General features: G+C 44.2%; 1 protein-coding gene across 3 annotated transcripts; it reads right to left on the minus strand.

The window, feature by feature from the left end:
- Window positions 1-1196: 1196 nt before the first annotated feature.
- Window positions 1197-24674, minus strand: Insig2 (insulin induced gene 2). Of its 3 annotated transcripts, XM_059280456.1 has the most exons (6): window positions 24550-24674; window positions 16203-16585; window positions 8172-8296; window positions 4399-4565; window positions 4120-4219; window positions 1197-2842 (listed from the first exon to the last, which is right to left on the minus strand). In XM_059280456.1, exons 2-6 carry the CDS (start codon window positions 16444-16446, stop codon window positions 2801-2803), a joined length of 678 nt encoding a protein of 225 aa, XP_059136439.1. In that variant the 5' UTR covers window positions 16447-16585; window positions 24550-24674; the 3' UTR covers window positions 1197-2800. The 3 variants fall into 3 exon arrangements, with proteins under 3 accessions (XP_059136439.1, XP_059136441.1, XP_059136440.1); XM_059280458.1 differs by lacking the exon at window positions 24550-24674 and having other exon boundaries at window positions 16235-16379; XM_059280457.1 differs by lacking the exons at window positions 16203-16585; window positions 24550-24674 and adding an exon at window positions 11927-12085.

Here is a 24674-nt window from a genome sequence, read left to right on the forward strand (position 1 = left end):
AGTTCAAGTCATCCTTCGCTACATAGAAAGTTCAAAGCTGGCTTGGGCTACTTGAAACATCAAGTAAAAAAGGGAGAAAAAAAAATTTCCAGAACTGAAGACATAGGTCCAAAAATTGAAATTGCACACTGAATCCCAAGTTAGAAAAAAGAAATCAGAGTGAGTGTGTGTGTGTGTGTGTGTGTGTGTGTGTGTGTGTGTGTGTATGTGTGGTGGTGGTGAAGCCTGGAGGGTAAAATCAAGTTAAAACACCCAGAGTGAATGACAAGCTTGTCTACAAAGCAAGAATCACCCTGAGAACACGGGCAAGTTCATCTTCTGCAGCGTCAGACCGCAGAAGACAGGGTTGAAAATCTTCAACGGGAGGGCCAGTGAGAAAAAGTTGATTCCTGCAGGCTGTGGCACGCACACTCCCAAACACCCCAAGTGCCAAAGGAGAAGGGAGGAAAAGGTGGACCCAGAATTCCAAAGCCTGGTAAGGGCTTTTCCAGCCACACAAGGCTTGAGATTACTGCCTGAGGCATCAGAGCATTGCCTCATGCAGCACACACTGACTTCAGGAAACTGAGCAACCATGAGTGCAGAGGATTCAGTTAGGCTGACTCTGTCTGCATCTCACCTCAGTAAGAGAGGATGTGTGAACCGTCTGCATTACCCAGAATGCCCTGGGCCTCAGTGGAGGGGGATGGGGCTCAGTGTAGATGAACATTTGAGCAAAGACTTAGCAAGGGCTAGGGAGAGGTGGCTCAGCAGGGACGGCACCCGCCTCACAGGCAGACCATCTGAGTTGGATCCTCAGAACCCATGAAAAGGCAGGAGAAAGCCGACTCTGTGAAGCATCAGCAGGACTCCAACTAGGGAATTTTCAGTTTTCTCAGAATTTAGTCTCAGTTTTCAGAGGCCCAAATTCCTAAAAGTTCAAATAATGAGAGCAGAGACACACCATTGACAATGTTTGCCATATTTCTAAGTGCAGAAAGATTTGTGTGATTATCAAAATAATAAAAACCATTTTATTTTTACCAGAATTACCCTTTCTTGTTTATCATTTTCATTTGATAACCCTTCTATCCCAATGGATTTGCTGAGTTTTCTTTCATCATTTCTTAGCATATCCAACCACCTGTATTAATTTTATAAGATTAGTCTACAGTCTTATATCTTAATATTTATCATGAAGAAAAAGGACTCACACATGGTGATAATTACATATTTAATACATCTTGCTTTCAACAGCAATTTTCAAAGAAAACATATCATAGACCTTATAACTTATTAAAGATTTTATAGTGTTTACAAATTTGATTCTAAAAATAGACCTTATTTACTCTAATGAACAGCATCTGAAAGACAGACTAATAAACGATAGTGGTGTGTTCTCCACTCCTGTCATTGGCCTTGCATACACATACTCCACATGGACACTCTTGGAATGCTCACACCCTTAGCCTGAGAACACAAAGCACATTACACTCTGGTGTACAAGATTTCAGCACTGCTTTAAAAGAAAAAGACTTAAAATATGTACTTGACACTGTAGGAACGCATGGGCACATGCACACACAGACACATGTATACATTTTCTCTCACACATTCAACACATAAGCACACGCACACCACAGTACTCAGAATCATTTACCCTCGTGTGCCAGATAATTAACCATTTCAGAAAGGAAGAGCGAGTGGAAAGTCCTCTGATACACTTAAACCGTAAGTAAATGGAAGGAGTTGTTAATGAGATGTGCCAGGAAGCTCTGTGAGTGCTCTCTCGATTCACTCTCCAAGGACGGAACCATTCAGCAGCAGACATCAGCACACAGGGAGTCCTGCATCCACCATCCTCAGACTGCACTTGTGAAGGCAACAGACTCAGGCGTCCCAGAGCTGGTGGGTTCCATGGCCCGGCCCCACCAGCATGACCTGCTTTCTAGACCCAGTAGTTCAGAACCTTCACTTTGATCCATGTGCCCAGTGTTCCTTAGTCATCCATGTGCTAAAGCTGTGAGCTTCAGAACCAAGTAACAGCTAATATCACTTTGGTTTCTGTGGCAGAGAAAAGGCCACACAGTATTCCCCAAACATTTATCTAGTCAAATCCCCTAATTTTTAGTTATGTTTTTCCAAATTGAGACTCAAATTAGGTTAATGCTGGTAACGCCCCCTGACATCACATATACCTCTGGTAAAGTCTGTCAACATAGAAAAGTAGTCTTTGGATGCCTGCAGTACTGCAGTTTAACACCATCTACGGAAGTTCATCGCTAACACAGTAAGATCGAAACTCTGAAACAGAGACCAAGCACACGCGGAGTGCTCGTAACGCACACAGCTGCTTAGAAACAGGAAAAGGCACGACAGTCAGTGAGAGGTAAGACCAGCTACCCATTTGCTTTCTGTTCGGTTTGTTTTTAGCTTTCTTCTTCTGTTTCACTAAATTTCTAAATTGTTCAAAGCATTCTTATTCTCTGTGACAGTAACAGCATAGTTTGGCACATCAACATTGTGATACAATGCATGGTATGTTTAAAAAATTTAGAAATTTCATGTACTCATAAACATATCTTTCATGTAGTGCACATATATCTTACATTTATTGAACTCAAACACCGAAAGGTTGGTAACTGATTTACAGAAGCAATCACAGACTGCAGAAACGTGTGTGTCACACACACACACACACACACCATCAAGGAAAAACTGCATCCTCGCAATTTTACAGTCCAAAGTTTCGTTGGTGTGCCTATCATATACACGTCGCTTTCCCATGGCTTCCTAGAGAAAAGACTGATTTTTGCCTTCTTCACTCTTGATGAGACTTTTCAGGAATAACTTTACATTCATACTGCAAGGTTAAAAGGTCAAAAGTTAACAGATTTAAAATCACTTGTGAATTGCAACTTCCAAACAAATTACAATGCTATAAAAATGAATGTCTTAATCTGTTCACTTTATTCCTCAGAGAACGAAGAGTTACACAATGGCATTCTCAAAGTGAAAAATCTACAGGCAGCAGTGGAGGACACAAAAAAACACAATTTCCATACTGCAGGCTATAGGAGCCGGTGATGCAGGGAAACCCTGAAATACGAAGGGCACAGTGTGTCTCTTCTGTGCTCATAGATCAGCCAAAGGTGATCCATGAGCTTCAGGACAGTGCTGAGTTTAAATCATTATTTCCAATCACTCTATGATTTAACAAAAAAAAAAAAAAATATATATATATATATATATATATATATATATATATATATATTACAATATAAAGGATCGAAATTAAAACAATCTTCTAAAAAATATAGCTACCAAAATGAATAGTTGAAATTTAAAGGAAAAGAAACACAGCGTTAGAACTGGGTGTTCAGATTATCAAAAGGACAGCAAGTCAATCACAATTCTCCCAGCTGGCCAAACTCAAGTAAGAGCAATTACTGCTGTGGCCTCTGAATGTTACTGTGTAACTCTAGCTCCATGACCTGGGTTATCAGTGTCTTTTTCCATTCATAACTAAAATGAGAATCTTGATCAGCTTGAAATGGTCGTAGTTTATAAACACTATAATAATATGTCCTTTTCATTTTCAAAACTGTCCCTTTACTAGGGGCTGAGGATGTGGCTCAGTTGATAAGAATGCTTGCTGAGTATGAAAAAGGCCCAGGGTTCAATCTCCAGGACCACATAATCCTAGTGTAGTGGTGCAGGCCTGTAATCCCAGCACTCAAGAGGTGGAAGCAGGAAGACCAGAAATTCAAGGTCATCCTAAGCTATATAGTGAGTTCAAGACAAGGTGGGCTACTTGAGACTCTGAATCAAGAAAAAAAGAAATAGTTCTTTGTTGATGGACTAGAAAACTGTAAACTAACAAAAACTAAGCAACAAGAATCAAGTATCACTATACAGCTAACCAATTCTACCATACCACCCATAACCTAGTTTTCCTTTTCTCTCCAGCTGTTCCTTAAGTATCAATACTCCTCAGATTAAATTCTTCCAAATGATTTATTTCAATGAAAGTACAAGAGAGTTCAAAGAACACTGTCTTCATCGAGGTGTTCCCTTGACCAATGGCCATTTTGAGGAATGGTATCATGCACCTCACACACTCCATGGGCCTCAGCTTACCATTGCCAGTTGACGACCAATGTTTCCCATTGTTATGCCTCCAGCAAAAAATATGCATGGCAACCAAGAACGGACATAGAGAAAATCTGGAGATGTGTATCTAGAACAATAGAAATATTTTAATAACCCATGGAGCAAAAACAAGGGCACTCAAGACAAGCATAATGAAAGTAAGTGATATTGTACGTTAAACTGGCAAACTCCATTGAGATCCTCAATTCTGAATGCAGTTTCTGCTGATTTACATAGCAGCCAGGTAACAAGAAGGTCAATACTTACTGATAAACACCATTGTAGACTAGCAGTTGAGTGACAACAGTTGCTAAGAAAGCGATTCCAACGCCAAGGCCAAAACCACTTCTAGATCTGTCAAAAGTCCACCACAGCCCTACTGACAGTGCAGCCAGCGTGAGAGAAAACTGGAAGCTGTTGTCAAAGTCTACTTTCTGAGACCTGTGCTAAGGAGCCATCACAAAATAAGGAAGCAGGAACTATGTCTAAATTCCAAATGCAGAGGGCATTAACAGATCCCGCCTTCTTGTAACCCATCCAGGAAAAAAAAAAAAAAAAGGCTATACACATTCCTAATTGTAAAGTCAGGCACTCTTTAGGAAGTGCCTTTGTGACTAAACATGTAACTGTGCACTTTGGATAGTAGTGCTAAACAACACACCTTTAAAAAAAAAGAAAGAAAGAAAAAAGAAAAGAAAACCAATAATACTTCTCAAAAGGGTTTAGAAGTACTTGAAAATCATACAGGAACTTGGAAATTGAAGACCTGACAGCTATTAACAGGGTACCACACTGGCTGTGTGATTTACTGACAGACACATTTTATAATAATGCAGTTCAGAACAAGAGCACCAAGGACACAGCATCCCTTCTATTATGTCAACTGCTCTGGTTTTAATTTGTTGAGGATAAAGCCTTGAAGTGAACATTACCTTCTCCCCTGCCAAAGTATTCTAGTGCCTGCGACTTTCTAGCAGGGCACTTTGCTCTGATGATATTTTATTTCTGGCACACACTTAAGCATCTATTCACAAATATATGGCCCCTTTTACTCAAAAATCTCTAAGTAGAATGAAGTTTTATGAATTCAATTTTCTGATTTTTTTATTTTTTGTTAGAGGATTACACTAAGAAAATTAATTCTGAGTGTCATTAAAAGGGAATTTTCTATGCCTCAAAGGCTCCACCTTGGCTCTGTAACTGCCTCCTTGTTGGACTAGAGATCTGACCAAACTAACTGGCCTTGTCAGTACTACAAAAGTCTCTCATTTCTTTGCCCCCCAAAACATGCCTATGAAGCCATTTCCGGATTCCAGGGATATCACACTTTCCCCCACCATTCCCACATTCTCACTAAAGCAGCATACAAAACCCCTGCTTGCCAAGTCCTCAGCCTCTGAGGACAGCTGTATGCCACTTTCTAAAGATCAGTCCTTGTGAGTGGCTGATTTATCAAGAAACTAACAGTCCATCTGGGAAAGTTTCTCTCTTCTTTTAGCTGTCCTTGTACGTACACTCTAAACACAAGGTTCTCAGCACCGATTCCTTTGTGCAAGAGGCATTCACATAAATAAACAGCAGGAGACAATAGTAATGGGGTCCATCTTGCTAACTAGATTAAGTTATTTAGCACAATAAGGAGGCTTTTAGGGTAAATCAGTCAAATATATCAATTTCAGAAGCTATACCTTGTGGTTTTCCAAACGCTAAGTAACCTAATATGAAAAGTCTTTGCTATAAATTTTGTAAACATCTTCTATTTTCTTTAAAGGGTAGACGTGACAGCTAAGATTGCTATGCTTAAGTATTTCATGTAGAAACAAAGGGAAAAGGGAACAAAGCCAAAAACACATATTAAACGCTAAGGCTTTTAAAGTTGTAGAAAGGGCTGTTCAAATTCCTCCACCTAAAAAGCAAACACAAGGCTGGGGAGACGGCTCAGTGGGGAAAAGGGACTGCTGTGCAGGCAGGAGGACACGCCAGGATCCAGCACCCACAGGAAAAGCTGCGGGGAGAGGCAGGCAAAGATGTAGGAAAAAGTCATAGAGACGCTTGGCAGTTTGTAAGCCAATTTCAAATCTTTAAATTAGAGAGAGAAGAAATTAGAAGGGCGATACCCTGCATGTCTGGATAATGCTGCGCCTGAGAGCCAAGAGCTACTAAATGAAAACCCTAGTGCCAAGTGTGAAACACTTGCTCATGAGTTGTTGGCCAAAGAGGCCCCAGAGGCTTCCAAGACAATTCAGGCTCTTGCTATTCCTCTTGGTTACCTACCAGAACTAGTTGGTGATAAGACCCTATTGCTGAAGATAACATAAGGTGTACTATGTAATTGCAAGGTGAGTAGAAATTAAGCCACAACTCAGCTGCCCCTGCAGGCTAGCTTTCATAAAGCTGAAGGCAAGGCGCTATACTAGCTGGTGGGGGAGAAAAGGCATCTTACTGACCTGTGAGCCCTATGATGTACAATACCAACCTGCTAGGCCAGGTACGTGCACAGGTGCAATAGTGGTACCCCGGTTATGTGGGCACCAAGCACTCTCTTCTTACATGCCAAGCTCAGTCCACAAGGGAGAATTCATACCTGTACTAAACGCAGTCAAAACCCCAAGGCTGTGGGGGACTTGGGTCCTGGAGGTGATCCTGCTGCTGTCAAGCTGTCATGGTGCCATGCTGTCTCCTAAACATTTACATTTACCCCCATAGATAAATGCTACCCCCATCCGTCCTTAATCAGATAAGTCTCTTTTTACAATGAAATGAGTGGGGGGTAAATACAAAGACAGATGGCTGTTCCAAGTGCCAAGAGTAAGGGATGAGTGAGTGAGTGGTCCTACACAGGACTCTACACTACTCCCTGCAAGCTTCAAAGGTTACTGTAGAAGGGGATGTGGAGAGGATAGAAGGAGCCTGAGGGTGAGGAGAAGGGCGGGCAGTGAATACTGTCTTCTGGACATGCCACAGCTCATACAGAAATGACTTCACAGGCATGGCTGCCTACAACAGGCCTACTGATAGCCAATCATGGCTACAGAGAGGCTCATGGAGTCCTTCCTCCACCTCTCCCTGATGAAGTCCTGGCTACTGATGGACTGTGAGGGAGAGCAAGTCATCCTCTTCAGATGTGTACACACTGAGGAGCCCACCAAGCTCCAAAGGATACTTCCAAAGGATACATCCACTGCCACACAGGTGAAATCCCGGTGAAATTCAGTGGATATCAAAACAAATAAAAAGGAAAAAATCGACAAGTCAAGGATGGGGGGAAAGGACTTGCAGAGAGGAAAGATTATTATAAAGACAGGGTGGGGTCACAGCCTCAGAGTGTGCTGTACACACAATGTATGAAACTGTCCAAGAACAAACTCAATAAAAAGTATTAAAATGAAAGAAAGATAGAAGTCAGGATGAGACGCTGAAGATCACTGGTAAGGATCCAGATTGCATTGATACAGGTTAGCAAGTTGGTCACACTGTTCCCCAATGAAAAATACAAAACAGAAATGTTGAAAATAAACCCCCAAACAAACAACAACAACTGCACAGAAAACTACGCCAGAGGCTAAAGCGGAAGGGCTGAAAGTCAAAGCCAGCCGGGGTTAGCTAGCACAGTGAGACCCGATCTTGTGATGAAGTTGGGGGAGCACGGGTGCTTTCTGGTGTTGAGTAAAACCAATAAATGTCAGTATAGCCTCTTTAAAACTGTACTTTTAAAAGAGTACCTAAAACTACCTTACTCGCAAATCCTGAGTCCTTACCTGCAAATCCTAAGAGAAGAAAGAAGGAGGGAGGGGGGTTTGAAAATGTACCTGTTTCATTTTTGAATGAACAAAATTACATGTAAGGAATTAGCAGCCTCACAAGTAGAGTTTGGACATGGAACTGCAAAGGAGCTTAAGCAAGGCTCTACCCCTCTGCCAACCTCACACTTGCTACCCTGGTGTCTCAACAACTGGGTCAGCACCTTGTGACAAAGTGAGAAAATCCGAGTTGACTACAGGGGCTACAAGCCTCATTACTGCATGTTTCATAAAGGATACAGCACTGGCGTGATTGATACCCACGAACACCGCTACGCAGCGCATGACACTGGACCACTCTCTCTTAAATTTATGTGGTTCTCCTAGATGCCTGTCAATGCAGGGGTACAACAACCCAATCACAGCTGTGAAAAGAAGAAAAAAAAGTCAGTCAGCACCAGCACTGCACGGGCAGCATTAACTACACAAATTACCACAGCCACTGCCTGAATTCAAGGCTCTTCAAAAAGAAAACTGTATCTGAATGTCTGAGTGATGCTGGCATCTTTAAACTTACCTTCCAAAGGAAACAGGAGGAGCAGCACCCCTGCAGAGAGCTCTGAAGAAGCTGCAGCACTCTCAAGGCTACACACACTGGAAGAGGTGGGGGGCGACTCACAAGGAGCCAGAGACTCTAACTCATGTAGCTCCTAATGGTATCTTCGAGAGTTGAAAGCACCAAGTCGGTCCACGGTTACCCTCTCCTCACTTAAGTATGCTACTTATCACAAGCAGAATCTAAGGGAAGCTAGGCAGCTGGCCTGTGAACTCACACCAGGCTCCCCAGGTCCTGACTGCCCTGCCCTGCCCGCCTCCTGTCTGCACCCAGCACTCTCTCCTGACAGTCTTTCACCCCATCTTTCTCATAGCACCACTCCAATGACAACAAAAGGCTGCAGGCAATCGTCCTTGTACACACAGAAAAGAGGAAGGGCACGGGGTGCACAAAAATTACAGATTCGCTAGGGATGACAGTACACACCTTTAATCCCAGCACTCGAGAAAAAGTTCAAGGACAGCTTGGTCTACTTAATACATAGTCAGACCCCTGTCTCAAAAACAAACAAAAAACTACAAATTTACAGATAATATGTAAGTTTGCTGTTAAAAAGTAAGAAGAAAACCTCAGTGTGGTTTTTGCTTTGGGAAATAACATCTTGACTCCTACCTGGGTAAGTAATAATAAATACAGTACCTGTGTATAAGATATCCACGACTAAGACCTCAACTATTCTCATCCTATCCCTAACTTTACTTAGCAAATCTCAGCATTTTACTCACTTAGAAGACATAACATTAACGTGTACGTTTTGTGCATGCTCAGGAATGTGTTCTGGACCATGTGGAGATCAAAGAACAAGCTTAGCTGTCACTCCTCAGCCACCAGTCACTTTGCTGTTTGAGACGGTCTCTCACTGCCCTGGAACTAGGTGAGTGGCCCAGTAAGCCCCAGAGACCCACCTGCATCCACCTCTTCTGCACTGGAGTACAAACACGGACCACCATGCCCAGCTTTCTTTCTTTCTTTCTTTCAAACATGAGTGATGAGTGGTCAAACAGAGGTCCTCACGCTCCCAAGGCAAGCACTTCACTGACTGAGCCAGCTCCCAAGCCCACAGGAAAAATGTATTTATTTGCTAAAGATTACTTCTTAAATTTGTGTGTATGTATGCATGTGTGTCTTTTAGTACCCATGTGCATTTGGGTGCCATGGAGGCTAGAAGACGACCCAGGATCCCCTGAATTACAGGAGGTTGTAAGCCAATGTGACCAACTCAGGTCCTCTGAAAGAACAGTAAGCACCATCTCTCCACATAAATACACACCCTTTTAAAATTTAAATATAAATTAAAAAAGTAAAAAAGAAAATGAACACTGGAAACCAACTAGTGTTCAAAAGCCACAGGCAAGTAGAGCAATGGAGCAGCATGGGAAAGAGATGACCAGCTCTATGCTCTTTACACCTTAGCTTTAGCTGGGCACAGGTGGTTCACAGGCCATCCTGAGACCAAAGCTCAGCAATGCAGAGAGCTCCAACGGCTGCTAGAAAATGTAAGTCTCAGGGCCTGGTGACAGCTCAGTTTGTGAGAGCTGGCCTCGAGAGCCCAGGGAACTGAGTGCAAACCCAAACAAGAAAAGCCAAGGTGGACTGTGTCTGAGGGGTGACAGCTGAGGTTATCCCTGGGCCTCCGCATACATACATGCGTGTGTACCTACACATGCTTCTACATACACATGCACACACACAAAGAAAATCCATGTTATGGTCCTATTTAAAACGCACTACTGAAAAATCCCACGGGATGAAGTGACAGCATTTCTAAATTTCTACATGATTAAAATGACAAGCATGCCTAATAATTGAAACATGTCTAAATGACACTTTTTCCTCAAGGGGTATCGCAAACAGCTCATCTGCCTCGCCATTCCACCATTCTCTACAGAACATATGCATACACATATACAGATGCATACCGATGCTGATGCATCCACCTATCACCTCTCTACCATCTATCATCCACCTAGCCACTCTCTGTCATCCACTCTCATCTATCACCTCTCTAGATATCAATTAATTCTCTCGATCCCCTGCATCTTTCTCCTGTTTGCCTGTGGCTGAGAAAAATCCAACCAGAGCAGGCATTCCAAGTCAATTTTCCTTAGCAGCTGATGCCACAGGTAAAGAATTATCATACAGAGATGCTGACATGTACGTGCAAAAGTATAAATAAGTAAAACTGACTCTGTTCCTATGCAAGCGAGAGACAACTGAGAAGAGAAAGGGAAAACACAAAGAAAAAATTTAAACGGCCATGCTGCCAACCTTGGGATTTGCCAATAAAAAACCAAGTCCGCTGAGTATGCATGGTGCTCAGCTGCTTACTGAGAGGGAGAGTTTGGGGAAGCTTGTCACTTGCCATTAAACGTCTCTCTTTCTTTCCTTTAAATAAAAGCATGGCAGTCTGATAGGAATATACACAGCGCAGTGCGGATCCACTGTCTGAGAGCTCAGTGGAGTATGCCTGGCCTTCCTCTTCTCTCTGTACCATTTTTTTTTTTTAAACAAGAGGCTTAAAATCATGCTGTGTAAAATCGTATGCAAATACAATCCTGCTTAATCAGATGGTTCTCTGATGTAAAATCACGTGTCTTCTGATATCTTTACGTGATTCCCAGTAACAATGTGCCAAGAGCAGAGACAAAAGGAGTCTGTGCAGGACCAGTAGTAAGCCGTCACTCTCTCAGGGTGGTGTGCTCAGCGCAGCGAGGCAGGACAAGGAGCACAGTTAAATTAGACATCCAGCAAGGAGGGGGCTGAAGACAACCAGACCACTCAGCAAGACACTCTTGCACGGGAGACACAGCAGAAGCAGATCATGTTTTCACTCAGCAACACTTAAGCCCCATAATGGACCTTGCTCTTGGTATTTGCTGGGGATTTTCAAAGGGGAAAAAAAAGAGGGCTGGGGAGATGGCTGAGTCGGTGAAATGCTTGCTGTGTGAGCCCAAGCACTGGAGTCTGAGCTCCAGAATCTACTTTAAACACACACACACAACACACACACACATATACAAACATACACACCACACACACACATACACACACACACACACACACACATCACACATACATACACACACATCACACACACACACACACACACACACATATACAAACATACACCACACACACACACACACACACACACACTGAGGTGCAGAGACAGGTAGATCCCCAGAGTTTGCTGGCCAGCCAGCCTCCCCTACTTGGTGAGTTCCACGCCCGTGGGAGATTGTCTCAAAAAACAAAACAAAAAGGTCGATGGCATCTGAGGGAGAACAGCTGAGGCTGTCCTGTGACCTACACACACAAACACACATACACACACACAGACATGTACACATTCATAAACAAGAGCTGTGTTTTCTCGGCAAAGTGACACACCATTCCTGAAGGCTGGACCAAGTGCTGACAAGCTGCCGAGGGCTTTCACCTTGTTCCTGCACATGAGCAGGGTAAAGTGCTGGGCTGTCTGGAAAGTTCCACAGAAGTGACCCTGCAGGCAGAAGCATGGAAACAATTCTCTCCTCAAAGGGAGGTGCCTGAAGGAACCAAGGCACAACCAGAGACAAGCAGCATTACCAGGAAACTGTAAGGTTTGAGCATGAAGGGAGCATGGGGCCCAGAAAGGCTCAGAGTATTATAAAAACAGCCCCGAGTATGTCACAAAAGGCTTTAACCCTGTGTATGTTCAAGATTGGGCTGGGTGGTGGTGGCGCACGCCTTTAATCCCAGCACTTGGGAGGCAGAGGCAGGCGGATCTCTGTGAGTTTGAGGCCAGCCTGGGCTACAGAGTGAGTTCCAGGACAGGCTCCAAAGCTACACAGAGAAACCTTGTCTCAAAACAAACAAACAACAAAAAAAAAAGATTGGGAAAACCATGCCACCACATTGTGTGTCAGAGACAGGCAATCATTCTCACAGCCCAGAGTGCTCAACAAAACATGGAGGCGGGATGGGTCAAAACAAAGACAGAAAAAAATGACTAGTATCTCCAAGCCCAGGGGGTGGGGCCAGGACCACCAAAGGGAACCCTGTGAGCTGTGTGGGCTCACCATGGAGGTGGAGCGGGGGAGGAGGGTCCACCAAAGGGAACACAGTGAGCTGTGTGGGCTCACTGTGGAGGTGGGCTAGAGAGGATGGAGACCTCACTAGGAAAGAGGTAAGGAACTGCTTGACTAGAAGAATCCTTTATATGACTTTCACAGGTCTGGCTACTTGTGACTTTGGAGACAACTTCTCTGCTTCTTTTAGCCACAAAACAGCAATTGTCTTTTAAAATATGTATTCATTGGCGCTAGTAACAGTAAGCCTCTAATCCCAGCACCCAGGAAGTGAAAGCAGGATAATCAGGAGTTCAAGGCTAGTCTCACCTACAGAGTGAGTTTGAGGTCAGCTTGGGATGCATGAGATTTTTATTTTATGGTTTCAAATATAACAAGACTATAAGAAGACATCCTTTAGAAGGGTTCCTTGATGATCTCACAGACACAAATTTTCCAATTCCAGCTCTGGTGCACCACACATAACACCAGCCTTCCTAAGCTCTTCCTAGACCTCTGTGATGAAGACATCACACACTTTGGTCACAAGGCATGGAGAAATCAAGCTGGTGCTGACAGGAAGCTTCCTCCGTGCTGGCTAGCTTTCATAGTACTAAAGGTGCTGTGCAGGCAACGGGGGTGGGTGGGAGGGGGAACTCATCAACAGTCTTACTTAGCTGTGAGCCTGTGAGTTACAGTAACTGGCATGGAAAGATCTGCCCATGGGTACAATGATGGCAAGAATGTTAGGGCGATCCCCAGAAGAAAATACATGCCGAGAACATAAGAGGTGAAGCTACTCCTATTATTTTGCTAAGTGGACATACTATCAAGCTCCCCTCTAACCTGTACCTATGGCCGTAGATTAGTGCAGCTATCACATCTCACTGGGGAAGTTTCCTTGTGTAGCAGATGGCAGTCAACACAGAAACATACAACCGGTGAGAGCGCAGAGAGAAGTGTCTGCAGAGCGCTCAGGCACAACCGGGACATCTGTGTCACAGCCCCCCACTCCAAGGCTTTAAAACCATCCGAGACGATAGTGGAGAAGGACTGTCAGCACCAATGGTCAGGGAGGGCCCTGGGGAGACAACTTCCGGACATTACAGGGCTGTGGCACTAGTGAACAGCAGCTGCGGCTGCCTGCACAAGATGACGCCCGTCAGCATTCCAGCAGGGAGCAGGGGACACTGTCCAGCTGCCACCCCTAGCGGAGGAGCTGACAGCTGATGGGTTGCTGAGGGAGGAAGAATCAGTTTTCTGTAAGCACGTGGCCCTAAGTAGGGTAGCCACTACCCAATGGCTAGTTCCACATCCATTAGCATATGGGAAGTACAAACTGTACTTGGAGTCTGTGAGATTCAGAAAGGAGGTTAGGGTGAGGACGTGAAGTTGGGATGGGGTGGGAGGTAAGGGAGGAGTAGGAAGTGAATCTGATCAAAATACACCGGACGGGATGGGTATGGTGGCACAAGCCTTTCATCTCAGCACTCAGGAGGCGGAGGCAGGTGGATCTCTGAGTTTTGTCCAGCCTGAGCTACACTTTGAGTTCCAGGCCAGAGTTACACAGCAGCACCCTATCTCAAAACAAATAAACTAAAAGCAAAATCCCGTATGTATGAAATTCTCAAAGAGTTAACACAAATATTTATGTGTATATACACATGCAAGTAACATTATGTGGACAGAGCAGGTTGTGCTTACATATTTAGGTAGGGGTGTGTGTGTATGTATGTATGTATGTGTGTGTGTGTGTAAAACAACAATTACAGAAATAGAGGCCACAAATTAGAAAAAGTAAGGTGGGGTACATGGGAAAGGCTAGAGGAAGGAAAGGGAAGGGGAAAAATATTTTTTAATTTCAAAAAAAATTAAAGAAATTCTCCCAAAAAATCCTCTTAAAACAAGAAAGAAGATGAGAGGAAAGAAGTGTGATCCACAGAAGCTTGTGAGACCCCCCCAACAGTGCCTCAAGAAGCCACCAGCTTCCCAGGACCACACTATAGGGACAGGTGACTCCTGTTCCTTTACAGTAAACAGGATGCGACCCTGAAGCGGACAGCTGCTAGATCTAGAACCCAGGTGATCTGCACCCTGGAGGAGACAAGAACTACAAGTTACTGGGAAGTGTTTTCTCTTCTGCATTTAAATGAAGGAAAATACAGGTAGGTCAGCAGATAAGTGAGAAGATACACATTCTCTTCTCTACTTGGACCATTACCCAGGAAAACCAGGACGAAGCACCGTGAGGACTTCTCTTAACTGAGGGCTCCAAAGGTTCCAAGGCTACCTGAGCCACGTGGAATCTGACTGTCCACATAGCAGGGCTACGTTACTGTCCAGCAGGTTTCATGAGATTACTTGAAGACATCCCACCAGTCAACCTCAGCTCTTGGACAGACACACCTGCAATCTCTAGCTCTGGGATGTAAGGCAAAGAGTGCCCACGTTGTGTCACAGAGTACTCCTGTATACTACGGACATATAGAATTACAACCATTTTCTCCCACATGGCTATGAGCACCTTCTATTACTGTATTATATAACGTAGTGTTGACCTACTGACCTTGTCATTAGACACAACTAAAGAGCTGTCCATTACAGAGCTCGGCATCATTTGAGCATCTGGAAATGCTCTACTTGGCCATCAACAGGCCACTACTGAAAATAGTCAAAGTCACTAACAGAATTATCAGGATTTTGTGCAAAGACAGTCTACCTCATTGATCTTTTCAAGTATTTACTATTCTTCTGGTACACTTAAAAACCAGACAGCAAAAATAAAAGCATATATAAAAATATAAAAATGCATTAAGTTTTCAACTTGAATAAAATTATTCCACTTATCAAATTTTTATCTGCTTCAAACATAAAATTATAGCCCATACATCAAAACTTTTAAACAACAGTGAATTATTACCAAAATAACTTAGTAATATTTAGATGAAGTGAGAAAAATAAAAGATGTTAACTGCCCGACCCCGAAGAAAATGAGAATTGGTTTTATGGTTAAATTTGAAAGGTGCAGGGTCAGGTACCCAGAGTACCTACTGGATGACTCCAGGGACAACACTGAAGGCAGAGATGATCCCGGAGGACAGAAAGCAGAGCCCCTGCAGCCTGAGGCTGGGGTACAAAGGAATGGAAGAGAGCACAAAAGAATCTGGGAATGACAGAAATGCTCCACAGCTGGGGGCCCGGGGGGGGGGGGGGAGGCACACTACATGATGGCATACATGTGCCAAACATATCCAACTTCACTCACAGAGTCCACTGCACTCTATTTAAACTATATCCTCAGCTCGGAGGGTAAAGTGCTGTCCACAAAAGCGTGAAGCCCTGAATTCAGATCCCCAGCACCTATTAAAAAGTCATTGTGGTGATACACACCTAGAATCCCAGTGCTGGAGAGATGAAGACAGGCAAGATGCCAGTCTACCCAACTGGTAGCATCCAGATTAAATGAGAGAGTGTCTCAGAAAACAATTTAGAGAATAATTGAAGAAGACCCCCAACACTGACCTCTGGCCTCAACATGCAGGCACACACATGTTTATGCAGCACACCCACACACATGTGCAACCCTCAACCCCCGACACCCATCTGTCACTTAGACAATACCCTATTCATTTGTAAGCAACACAGAACACAATGCCTCACACATACCTGAGGCTGTGCCGCAGCATGGTGGTACCCACCATGCAGATGAAAAGATGCTTGTGACCACATCAGGTGGAAAAAGTGTCACGTTTCTCTGAATCTGGAGCAAGTTCAACACTAAGGCAAGGAAGACTCCAATGAAGAAGAGCACCACCCCTCGGATCACCACATTCACACTCTGGCTGGTGACAGAGGAAATGTAGGGGCCACACTTTTTGGGCCCAGGTGACTCGGTCTTTCCTTCCGCCATGGTTTCATAAGTCCAGTAGGCCTAAGCCGTAAAATAAAATAAGGCTTCTCAGTGGAAAAGGTGAATTATCTGTGAATCGAAGCAGACCAATGTTTCAATGGTACCACATCTTGTCTGAACGTGGAACCTACCAGAAATCCTACAAGAGAAAAGAAGAAAAAAATCAGCATGTGTCTGATACATGACTGTACAAGTTTTCACACTTCAGTACTAGGTAGCAGATACGGAATGAAACAACAAGTTTGTACACTAGTTTATTTAAATTACTTACTCAATAAGAAAACCCTTTAAAAGAGCCTTTATATGCATGCTGTAAAAAATAAAACATAAAGTGCTACATGTATATTTACTAGGGTACAACAGGTGACTTAAGAGACCTGAGCCAGAGAGCTAGAGAGACGGCTCAGCAGTAAGAGGTCTTGCAGAGAACCTAGGTTCCCAGCACCTACATGCAGCTCACAAATGCCTGTAGCTCCAGTTCCAGAGGAGTCGATGCCCTCTTCTGGGCTCTGTGAGCAGCAGGCATGCATATGGTCCACATACACACATCAACACTCACAAACATAAAACACAAATCTTCAACATCTGAAATGACAGCTCAGCTAGTGAGGTGTTCAGAGCACAAGCAGGAGGCCCCAAGTCCGATCCCCAGCACCTACAGGAAAAAGCCGGGTGTGGTGACTTGTACCTGGGATGCATGCCAGGGGTGGAGACCGGGAGACAAGAGGATCCCTGGAGCTCACTGGCTGCCCGGCCTAGCCCTATCTCAAAATATCAGTGGAGGACAACAGAAGAAACCCCACGTCTAAACACACGCACACACCCCTACCCCTCAGCACTAAAATAATAGAAAAAGTTTTCCCTACCTCAGAGAACAGCCAACTAGGTAATCAAAAATACTTCTACTGGGATCTACAAGATGAACACCCACATCTCTAGATTGTCTGATTGTCTGCATAAACTCCACCCCCTCAGTTGCAACTTAATATCTTTTTTTTTTTTTTTTTTTTTTTTTTTTTTTGGTTTTTCGAGACAGGGTTTCTCTGTGTAGCTTTGCGCCTTTCCTGGATCTTGCTCTGGAGACCAGGCTGGCCTAGAACTCACAAAGATCTGCCTGCCTCTGCCTCCCGAGTGCTGGGATTAAAGGCATGTGCCACTACCGCCCGGCACAACTTAATATCTTATACTTCCCCCAAAAATACCCAACATATTCTGACTGAAGACAATGGAGTTTTTGATAATAAAATGTGACTTGCTCATGAGGACAGTGTCCACAGAACAAAAACGACCCATCCCTGTGTTTAATGCTTACATTGCTGAATTTCTGCACCCAAGCATCCTTTGAAAACCAGCCCAACAAGCACCCACCTACACATATACCAGCCAGAAAAGCCAGACCTCAGCCACTCTTCCCAGAAGTGTGCCCCCAACCCACAGCAGTGTGGTCAGCCAAGTGTTGCAACCATGGGGTAACTGTGATGAAGCAGAGGAAGCAGAGGAAAGGCATCAAGATGTGCAACACAACTCAGTAACTGCCTTCTGAGGGTAAGGTTCAGTGTTCGTTCACTCCTCTAGAAAAATGATTGCTGGGGTCCAGCTGGGGTCTCCCCAAGACTGTTGTGTTGACAGTTTAGGCCTCATTGTGATGATGAGATCTTTAAGGGGTAAGGTCTAACCTAGAGGTGGTGGTGGGGCAGCCTGGGTTTGGCACATTTATGGTGATGATCAAGAATACAAGGTTACCCTCAACTCCATAGAAAGCTAGAGGCCAACCTGGGCTATAAGACATCTTTTAAAAAGGGGAAGAGACACACACCAAAAGAATGTTCTTAGGCTAGTTGGGGCCACTGCTCTGGGAGGGAAGAGACTGAGACCTCAGCCCCTTTGCTCCCTAGCTGGTAATGTGATCCCACCCTTTCTCCCACACTCCTGCCTTCGAGATCCTTCCCAGAGCACAACTGATGCTAGCCAGATATGCCCTTGGATCTCCAGAATGGAGAATAAAATAAACCTGTTTTCTTTACAAAGTTAGCCTGCCTTCAGTATTTCCTTGCAGTAACACAAACTAATCAGTCAATGCAGTGATCGTTCACCTGTGTTAAATCACGTGGGAGACTTTGCATGTCCCTTTCCAAGCACCTGACACACGTGATTCACTTAACCCTCACAATATCCCTAGAGGATGGTGACCATCCTGGGCTGTGACACTGTCTCAAAAACTAAAATAATAACAACAACAACCCTGAGAGCTAAGTACAATTACAAGTGAGGCAAGCAAAGAAGGGTTAAGTCTATGCACCTGGTAAGAAGCATAGCTTGAATCAAACCCATCACTCAACTCCCTTGCTTTCTCCATGATGGTGAGCTTCTCAAACGGCCATGCACCTTGCTCTCACTGAATACTAACAGTTTTGAAATGTGAAAACTCTAGGTTGGTATTTTGCTTTGTCATTTATTTTCATCTTAATCAACTACACTCTATCTTGGGCGTCTCTGTAAGTCAGTACCTAAGCGGCACGTCCTGTGACTTTGTGAGTGGGCAGGCTTGCCACAGCGCACATGTGGAAATCAGAGGACAGCGGTGGATGTCAGGGCTCCTCTCCCACCACGTGGGTCCCGTGGAATCAAACCCAAACTGTCAGACTTAGCACAGGCTTAGCTTTACTGAGCCATCTCACACAGACAGAACTTCGAACAGCTACCTCGTAATTATCTGTAGACCTGCTTTATGGGTTATAAACTTTTTACGTCGCTCTTATTCACCATTAGATCTCCACTGTATCTCTGCATGTAGCAATCTTCCTGCTTAGCCCACAGGGATAGGTGCTCCACACAGTTGAAGTCAGGTTCATTCTTCTAAGATCAAACTCTCTTGGGCTCAGCTCAGCAGTCCTTTGAAAAGGCAAATCTAATCATCTAAAATACACTGCCTCTAAGTTTCTAATTTTCAAAACTACCTTAAACATAAATTTTGGAACAAAACTCAATGTCTCAATTTCAGAGTGGTGCTTATGTATGGTCCACAGCCATTATGAGCTCAGCAAGATGGCTCAGTAGGTAAGGGGTCTTGCCACCAAGGCTGATGACAGTGTTTGATTCCCAGAATCCATACAGTAGACAGAATGAACCAACTCCTGCACACTGTCCTCTGAACTCTACACACATGTCGCATGTGCACACATGTGTGCACACACAGAGATGCACACACACAATACATAAATGTAGTAAGAAACTTTTAAAGAAATTGCTATTATGAAACAGAAAACCTATAATTTTCAATCCCATTTAATGAACACTTAAAACAATAAGCTTTGTTTTTTTTTTAAGGTGGGGTTTCACATAGCACAGGCTAGCCAAGGTTGGTCTTAAATTTCTGATCCTCCCACCTCCACCAACCCCCTTATGAATGTACCCCCTACTCCTGGAGCTGAGATTATGTGTGCTACCAAACCCGACTGTGAAGTGCTGAGGCCCAAGCCCAGAGTCTTTCCTCATTGAACCATCTCTCCAGCCCTACGGAAGAGAAATATACATGCACTACATCAAGGTGAAAAAGATGCTTTAAAGTAGAAAACAACAAGAAAACAAACAAAATACCACAAATGGCTCCCTTCCACACTGCATGCGACCAACAGTGTGCTCTCCTGCCTCGACGCTAAGCAGGCATAGCCATCTTAGCCCTCCACACAGCATGAGTCAAGAAACCACTTGTTCTGCCCATGAATCTTTCCAAAGTGGAATTAACAGCAACATATACCTTTGGTTCAACAATATTTTTAGAACAATAAATTACTTTAATTAGCTAGTCCCATCCATTTCCAGAGATAGCTGGCCAGAAACTGCCAGCGAAGCCTTGTGGAGTTTAGGTCAGGCGATCTCTTGCTGTGTGGAAACTGTTCTGAGCCTGGCATATTATTTAGCATCCCTGGCTCCTGGCCACTAAATGCAGGCCTCCCCTGCTTGTGATACCCAAAATTGTACCCACAGTATTTCCCAATCCCCTGAGGGAGGTTCTGTCCTCCAAGGGAGCTGCTGATTACTGGAGACTCTTTCCTCATCCTGCCGGTCTCCTGAAGACCTTGGGAGCCGTTCATTTGTGTTTTTTCCACTGCTGTTTATTTGACCTTTCCTGGCAGCCCTTCTTCAGTTCCTACTTCACCCCCACAAGTCTTCTTGAAAAAGAACACAGCATTTGTTTCATGTTTATTTGAAGCAGAACCAAAGGACTAACTGTGGTTACATCACAGCACAATGATATATAATTACCAGGGACAAAAATAAAGGCTACAATACTTCACCATCAATGTCCTAAAATTTAAGGACTGGAAGGGGGCCAGGAGACCATCTAGTCTATGCAAAGTAAAAACAAAAAAGTGTATGTATGCATTTTTTCAGAGTTTATACACATACTCAAAATTCTCCAGTATCCAAAGTCAACAATGGGCCATCAAGCCAGGCAGGCAGGCCAGTGTGGTGGCCTAAACCTGTTGAGGAAGAGAAGGAGGCAGGGAGGGAGGGAAGAAGGGAGGGAGGGGGGGAGGGAAGGAGGGAGGGAGGTGGGGAGGGAAAGAGGGAGGGGGGAGTGGGGGAAGCACAATCAACCTAACTGTTCTTTCTCACTTTAATAGTGTTACAAAGTCTTCAGGTGAATTAACAACTCCAGGAAAGAGTGAATTTAGCTGGGCATCCTGGAGCAGGGATACAATCCCAGCACTTGGGAGGTGGAGGCAGGAAGATCTGGAACTCAAGGCTATTGTCAGCTATACAGTAAGTTCAAAGCTAGACGTGGAGGCATGAGACACTGCCTCAAAACACAACAAAGCGCAGTGCAGTACTGCATTTGGGGAGCAGGGGGTCGTTTCTGGATCTTTCTATGACAATTACATATAAATGCGTACAATAACCAGGTTGGTCAAACAGGAAATCCCAGAAAAATCTTCACTACCTCCTGGACAACAGTGTAGTTTCTTCTACCTGGCAGCCTCCATTTTCTTCTAATAGAAAACCATGTTTAATGGGCTGGGGAGGAGGCTCCAGAGTAACAGATCCAGAAGCCCAAGGTGGAAACAAAGAATCAACTCCTCAAAAGTTGTCCCAGCATCCATACATGTGCGGTCTCTCCCCCACATATACACTGATGATAACAGGAATAATAAAGAAAAATTGAAGAATACAGTTAAAAAAGCATGCTTATAATCTCTGTACTGCACTAGGAGGGTGGGTATTTTAAAGGCTTTGGAACAAATGTAGCGTCATTTATTTTAAAGTCCCTTTAGCGATTCACATTTTCTTAAAACAAATGCAACTATATTTTTAAATATTACACTTAAATCAAGTGGAAATTTGATTTTCCGAATCTTTAAATTTTATCAAAAAACTTAGATTATTACAAATAATTTTAAAGCACAATACCTCAATGGCTCCTGATGAGTCAATGTTAATAAATAGTCAGGTGTTTTTAATTCCCATTGTACAAAGTCGGAGAGGTTAATCTGTAGTTTTGTTTTGTTGTTTAAAACAAGATTTCACTATGCAGACAGATCTCGTGATTCTCCTTCCTTGTCTTCCAGAGTGTGGGGATTACAGACTTGGGCCACCAAACCAGGCTTCAAATAGGCTGGGAAACTTTGCAAGATGGCCAGGTGGTTACCAGGTAGCCTTATTTGGGCCAACCTGGCAGCCTCCGTGAACAGAGTCCGCTCCACTGCCCTTCACAAACACCTCACAAACAATGTGGGTGACGCACAAGAAACTGCTTTTAAGGTCCTGTTCAGGAGCTACTATTAACTAAAAGACAATGCTTTGCACATTCTAAGAGAAAACTTACCAGAGGACAGGCAGTATTCTACCTTGAGCCCTGACCTACAATTCCCATGAAGTATATGAATGAACACAGAAGAAGAGTTCACACAGTTTTGGCAAGATCCATGACAAATGATCAAACCTAGAAAAATACTGTCCCGTGTGATTCGTGTTAATGGACTGATACCATTACTTTCAGACAAAAGAGAGGCATAAGTAATTCAAGGCATTTCACAAGTAAATAGAAGTTTGTGTTGGCCCCCAAAACAACTTATAGGTAATAAGCATTTGAAAAAAAAACACACACAAACAAAATAGACGAACAACCAGTTGGAATCTAGGCTTTTGTTGTTGTTGTTGTTTTTTGTTTTTGTTTTTGTTTTGTTTTGTTTGTCTTAGAAGTAGGGTCTCATTAGCCCAGGCTGACTTCAAACTCAATACATAGCCACAGATGACCTTGAACTTCTGATTCTCCTGCCTCCACCTCCCAAGTACTGGAATTTCAGGCATGCACCCCCACACCTGGTTAAAATCTAGTAACTTAAGAACCATTTGATTATTAACAATTATAAGCAAACAAGATTATTCATTTTCCAGAAATTAGTGGTCACATTGGTAAGTTTTTTGCATCCGCTGATGACTGCCTCTTCAGGGACCGAGTCAGATACATAACCAAATAATAAAGTTCAATTACTACCGCCCTTTTTCTTTTCAACACATGCTGCACTCATTAAAACAACATTCACAAAACAGAACAAGCACCAGCATTACAAAAACACAATTCAAGGACACGGTTTAACTCTCCTTAAAGAAAAGCACACAGAAAAGACTCTCAGCCTAGATGCATCTGAACTCTGGAGAGAAAAAAGTATTCCCTGAATATACTGAAGCTCTTTTCTCTCCACATTAAAACCTAAATACAGAAAAAAACTAGGCAAGCAACAGTCACATAGCTTACTGCTTTAAACAGAAAGTTTAGTCCTTGAAAATGCCACTCTACTGTTTGAGGGTAATTTTCTAGAAACAATGAAAACACTATTCTTACTGAACTGCACACTGTCTTTTCCTTTTCAATGTCCTCATCTAAAAACACAATTATCAGTTTAAAAAGCATCAACCTTTTCCCCAAACACAAATGATTCACAGACTGGTCATTCCATACCAGATTGTTGAGCTGAGTACCATGAAAACAAATAAAACCACTAGGATTACAAACCCAGAAAAAGAATGGAGGAAGAAAACAGGAGAACACAAGCTCATTGTTCTCCCTACAGGGCACTGATGAGTAGGGGGCACCCCTTTATTCGTTTTCATTCAGTGGTTCACCATCAGGGCCAAACCCCAAAGGTGAGGGGGTGGGTGGAAACGGGACACACACGACATGGAAGCCTTCATTTTTCTGGACCCAGGACTGGAGCCTGTCTTTCACGGGCACGATCAGTTTCCCTGCGATGCTGATGCTAGCCGGATTCAGCGGCCCAACTGTCAAGCCTATTCGCTCTTTCTCCAAGAATTTCCTCACCAATCCTACAAAACAGCAAGCCCTTCAGGGTCTATTTCCCCCCACGACATAGCTAACACCACCCCCGAACAACTTTTCCCAACATTAACCGGACTCGAGTTATTTTCACTCAAGTTGTAACACCCTTTTCACGTCCCTAGCCCCATCCTCAGCAAAGCACTGTTTTCCTTTACCAGGCAGCACATCCCCACTGAACGACCCTAAAACCCCAATTACTGTCACCAACCGACTTCTAGGCCCTGGCAAGGGCTCTCTCTGGCTGAACCCACGGATCCACCTAAAAGGGTTTCACTTCCGATCCCAAATCCCTACTCTCTGAGTGTCCTCTTATTTCGGTAGATTCCAAACTCACTACGATTATGTACCTAATCTCGACCCATCCCCTGTACAAGCCTGAGTCTTTCTCCCTGGCTACAAGTCATCCAAGTCCTGTCAGGTGTACGCTGGACAGCCTGCCCATCTCTGTCCCCAAACAGACCTCCAGGGTCGCCCTTCCCGCCGTCCTCCAGCCGTCTTCCACTCGGACACTCTTCCTCTGTCCCGAGACCTCGGCGCCCCCTACAGCCTGCCCCCCACCCCGGGCCCGCTGCCCCCTTCTAGAGCCCGCTGACCTCTCTCCAGGTAAACCGGGTCCCCTCGCCCAGCAGGCCCCACCTGCGGGTCCTGGATCCCCCAACACCTGCCACCAGGATGCCCAGCCTGCAACGTTAAAGCATAAATAGTTCCTCTTCCCGAAAGCCACCGCACTCCTCGAGCCGTCCCCTTCCAAATAAGCTCACCTGCGCTCTGCCGGGAGACCCCCAATTCACCCCCGCCTCCGCCATCTTCAGGGACCGGCCCCCGGGACCTACTCCCCTCCCACAGCTCCGCCGGAGCCGCACTGCGCCTGCGCGGACCGGGCGCT

This window comes from Peromyscus eremicus, chromosome 15 (assembly GCF_949786415.1).
Source record: "Peromyscus eremicus chromosome 15, PerEre_H2_v1, whole genome shotgun sequence".
NCBI classification, from domain to species: domain Eukaryota; kingdom Metazoa; phylum Chordata; class Mammalia; order Rodentia; family Cricetidae; genus Peromyscus; species Peromyscus eremicus.

Excerpts from the sequence above, each read along its gene's own strand:
- Insig2 (XM_059280456.1), bottom strand. The coding sequence starts at position 16,446 with ATGGCGGAAGGAAAGACCGAGTCACCTGGGCCCAAAAAGTGTGGCCCC. Across the intron at positions 4,566-8,171 it reads GTATCAATCACGCCAGTGCT|AAAGTAGACTTTGACAACAG; the intron begins GTATCCTTTATG and ends CACAGGTCTCAG. Across the intron at positions 2,843-4,119 it reads TTGGTCGTCAACTGGCAATG|TATGAATGTAAAGTTATTCC; the intron begins GTAAGCTGAGGC and ends TTAACCTTGCAG.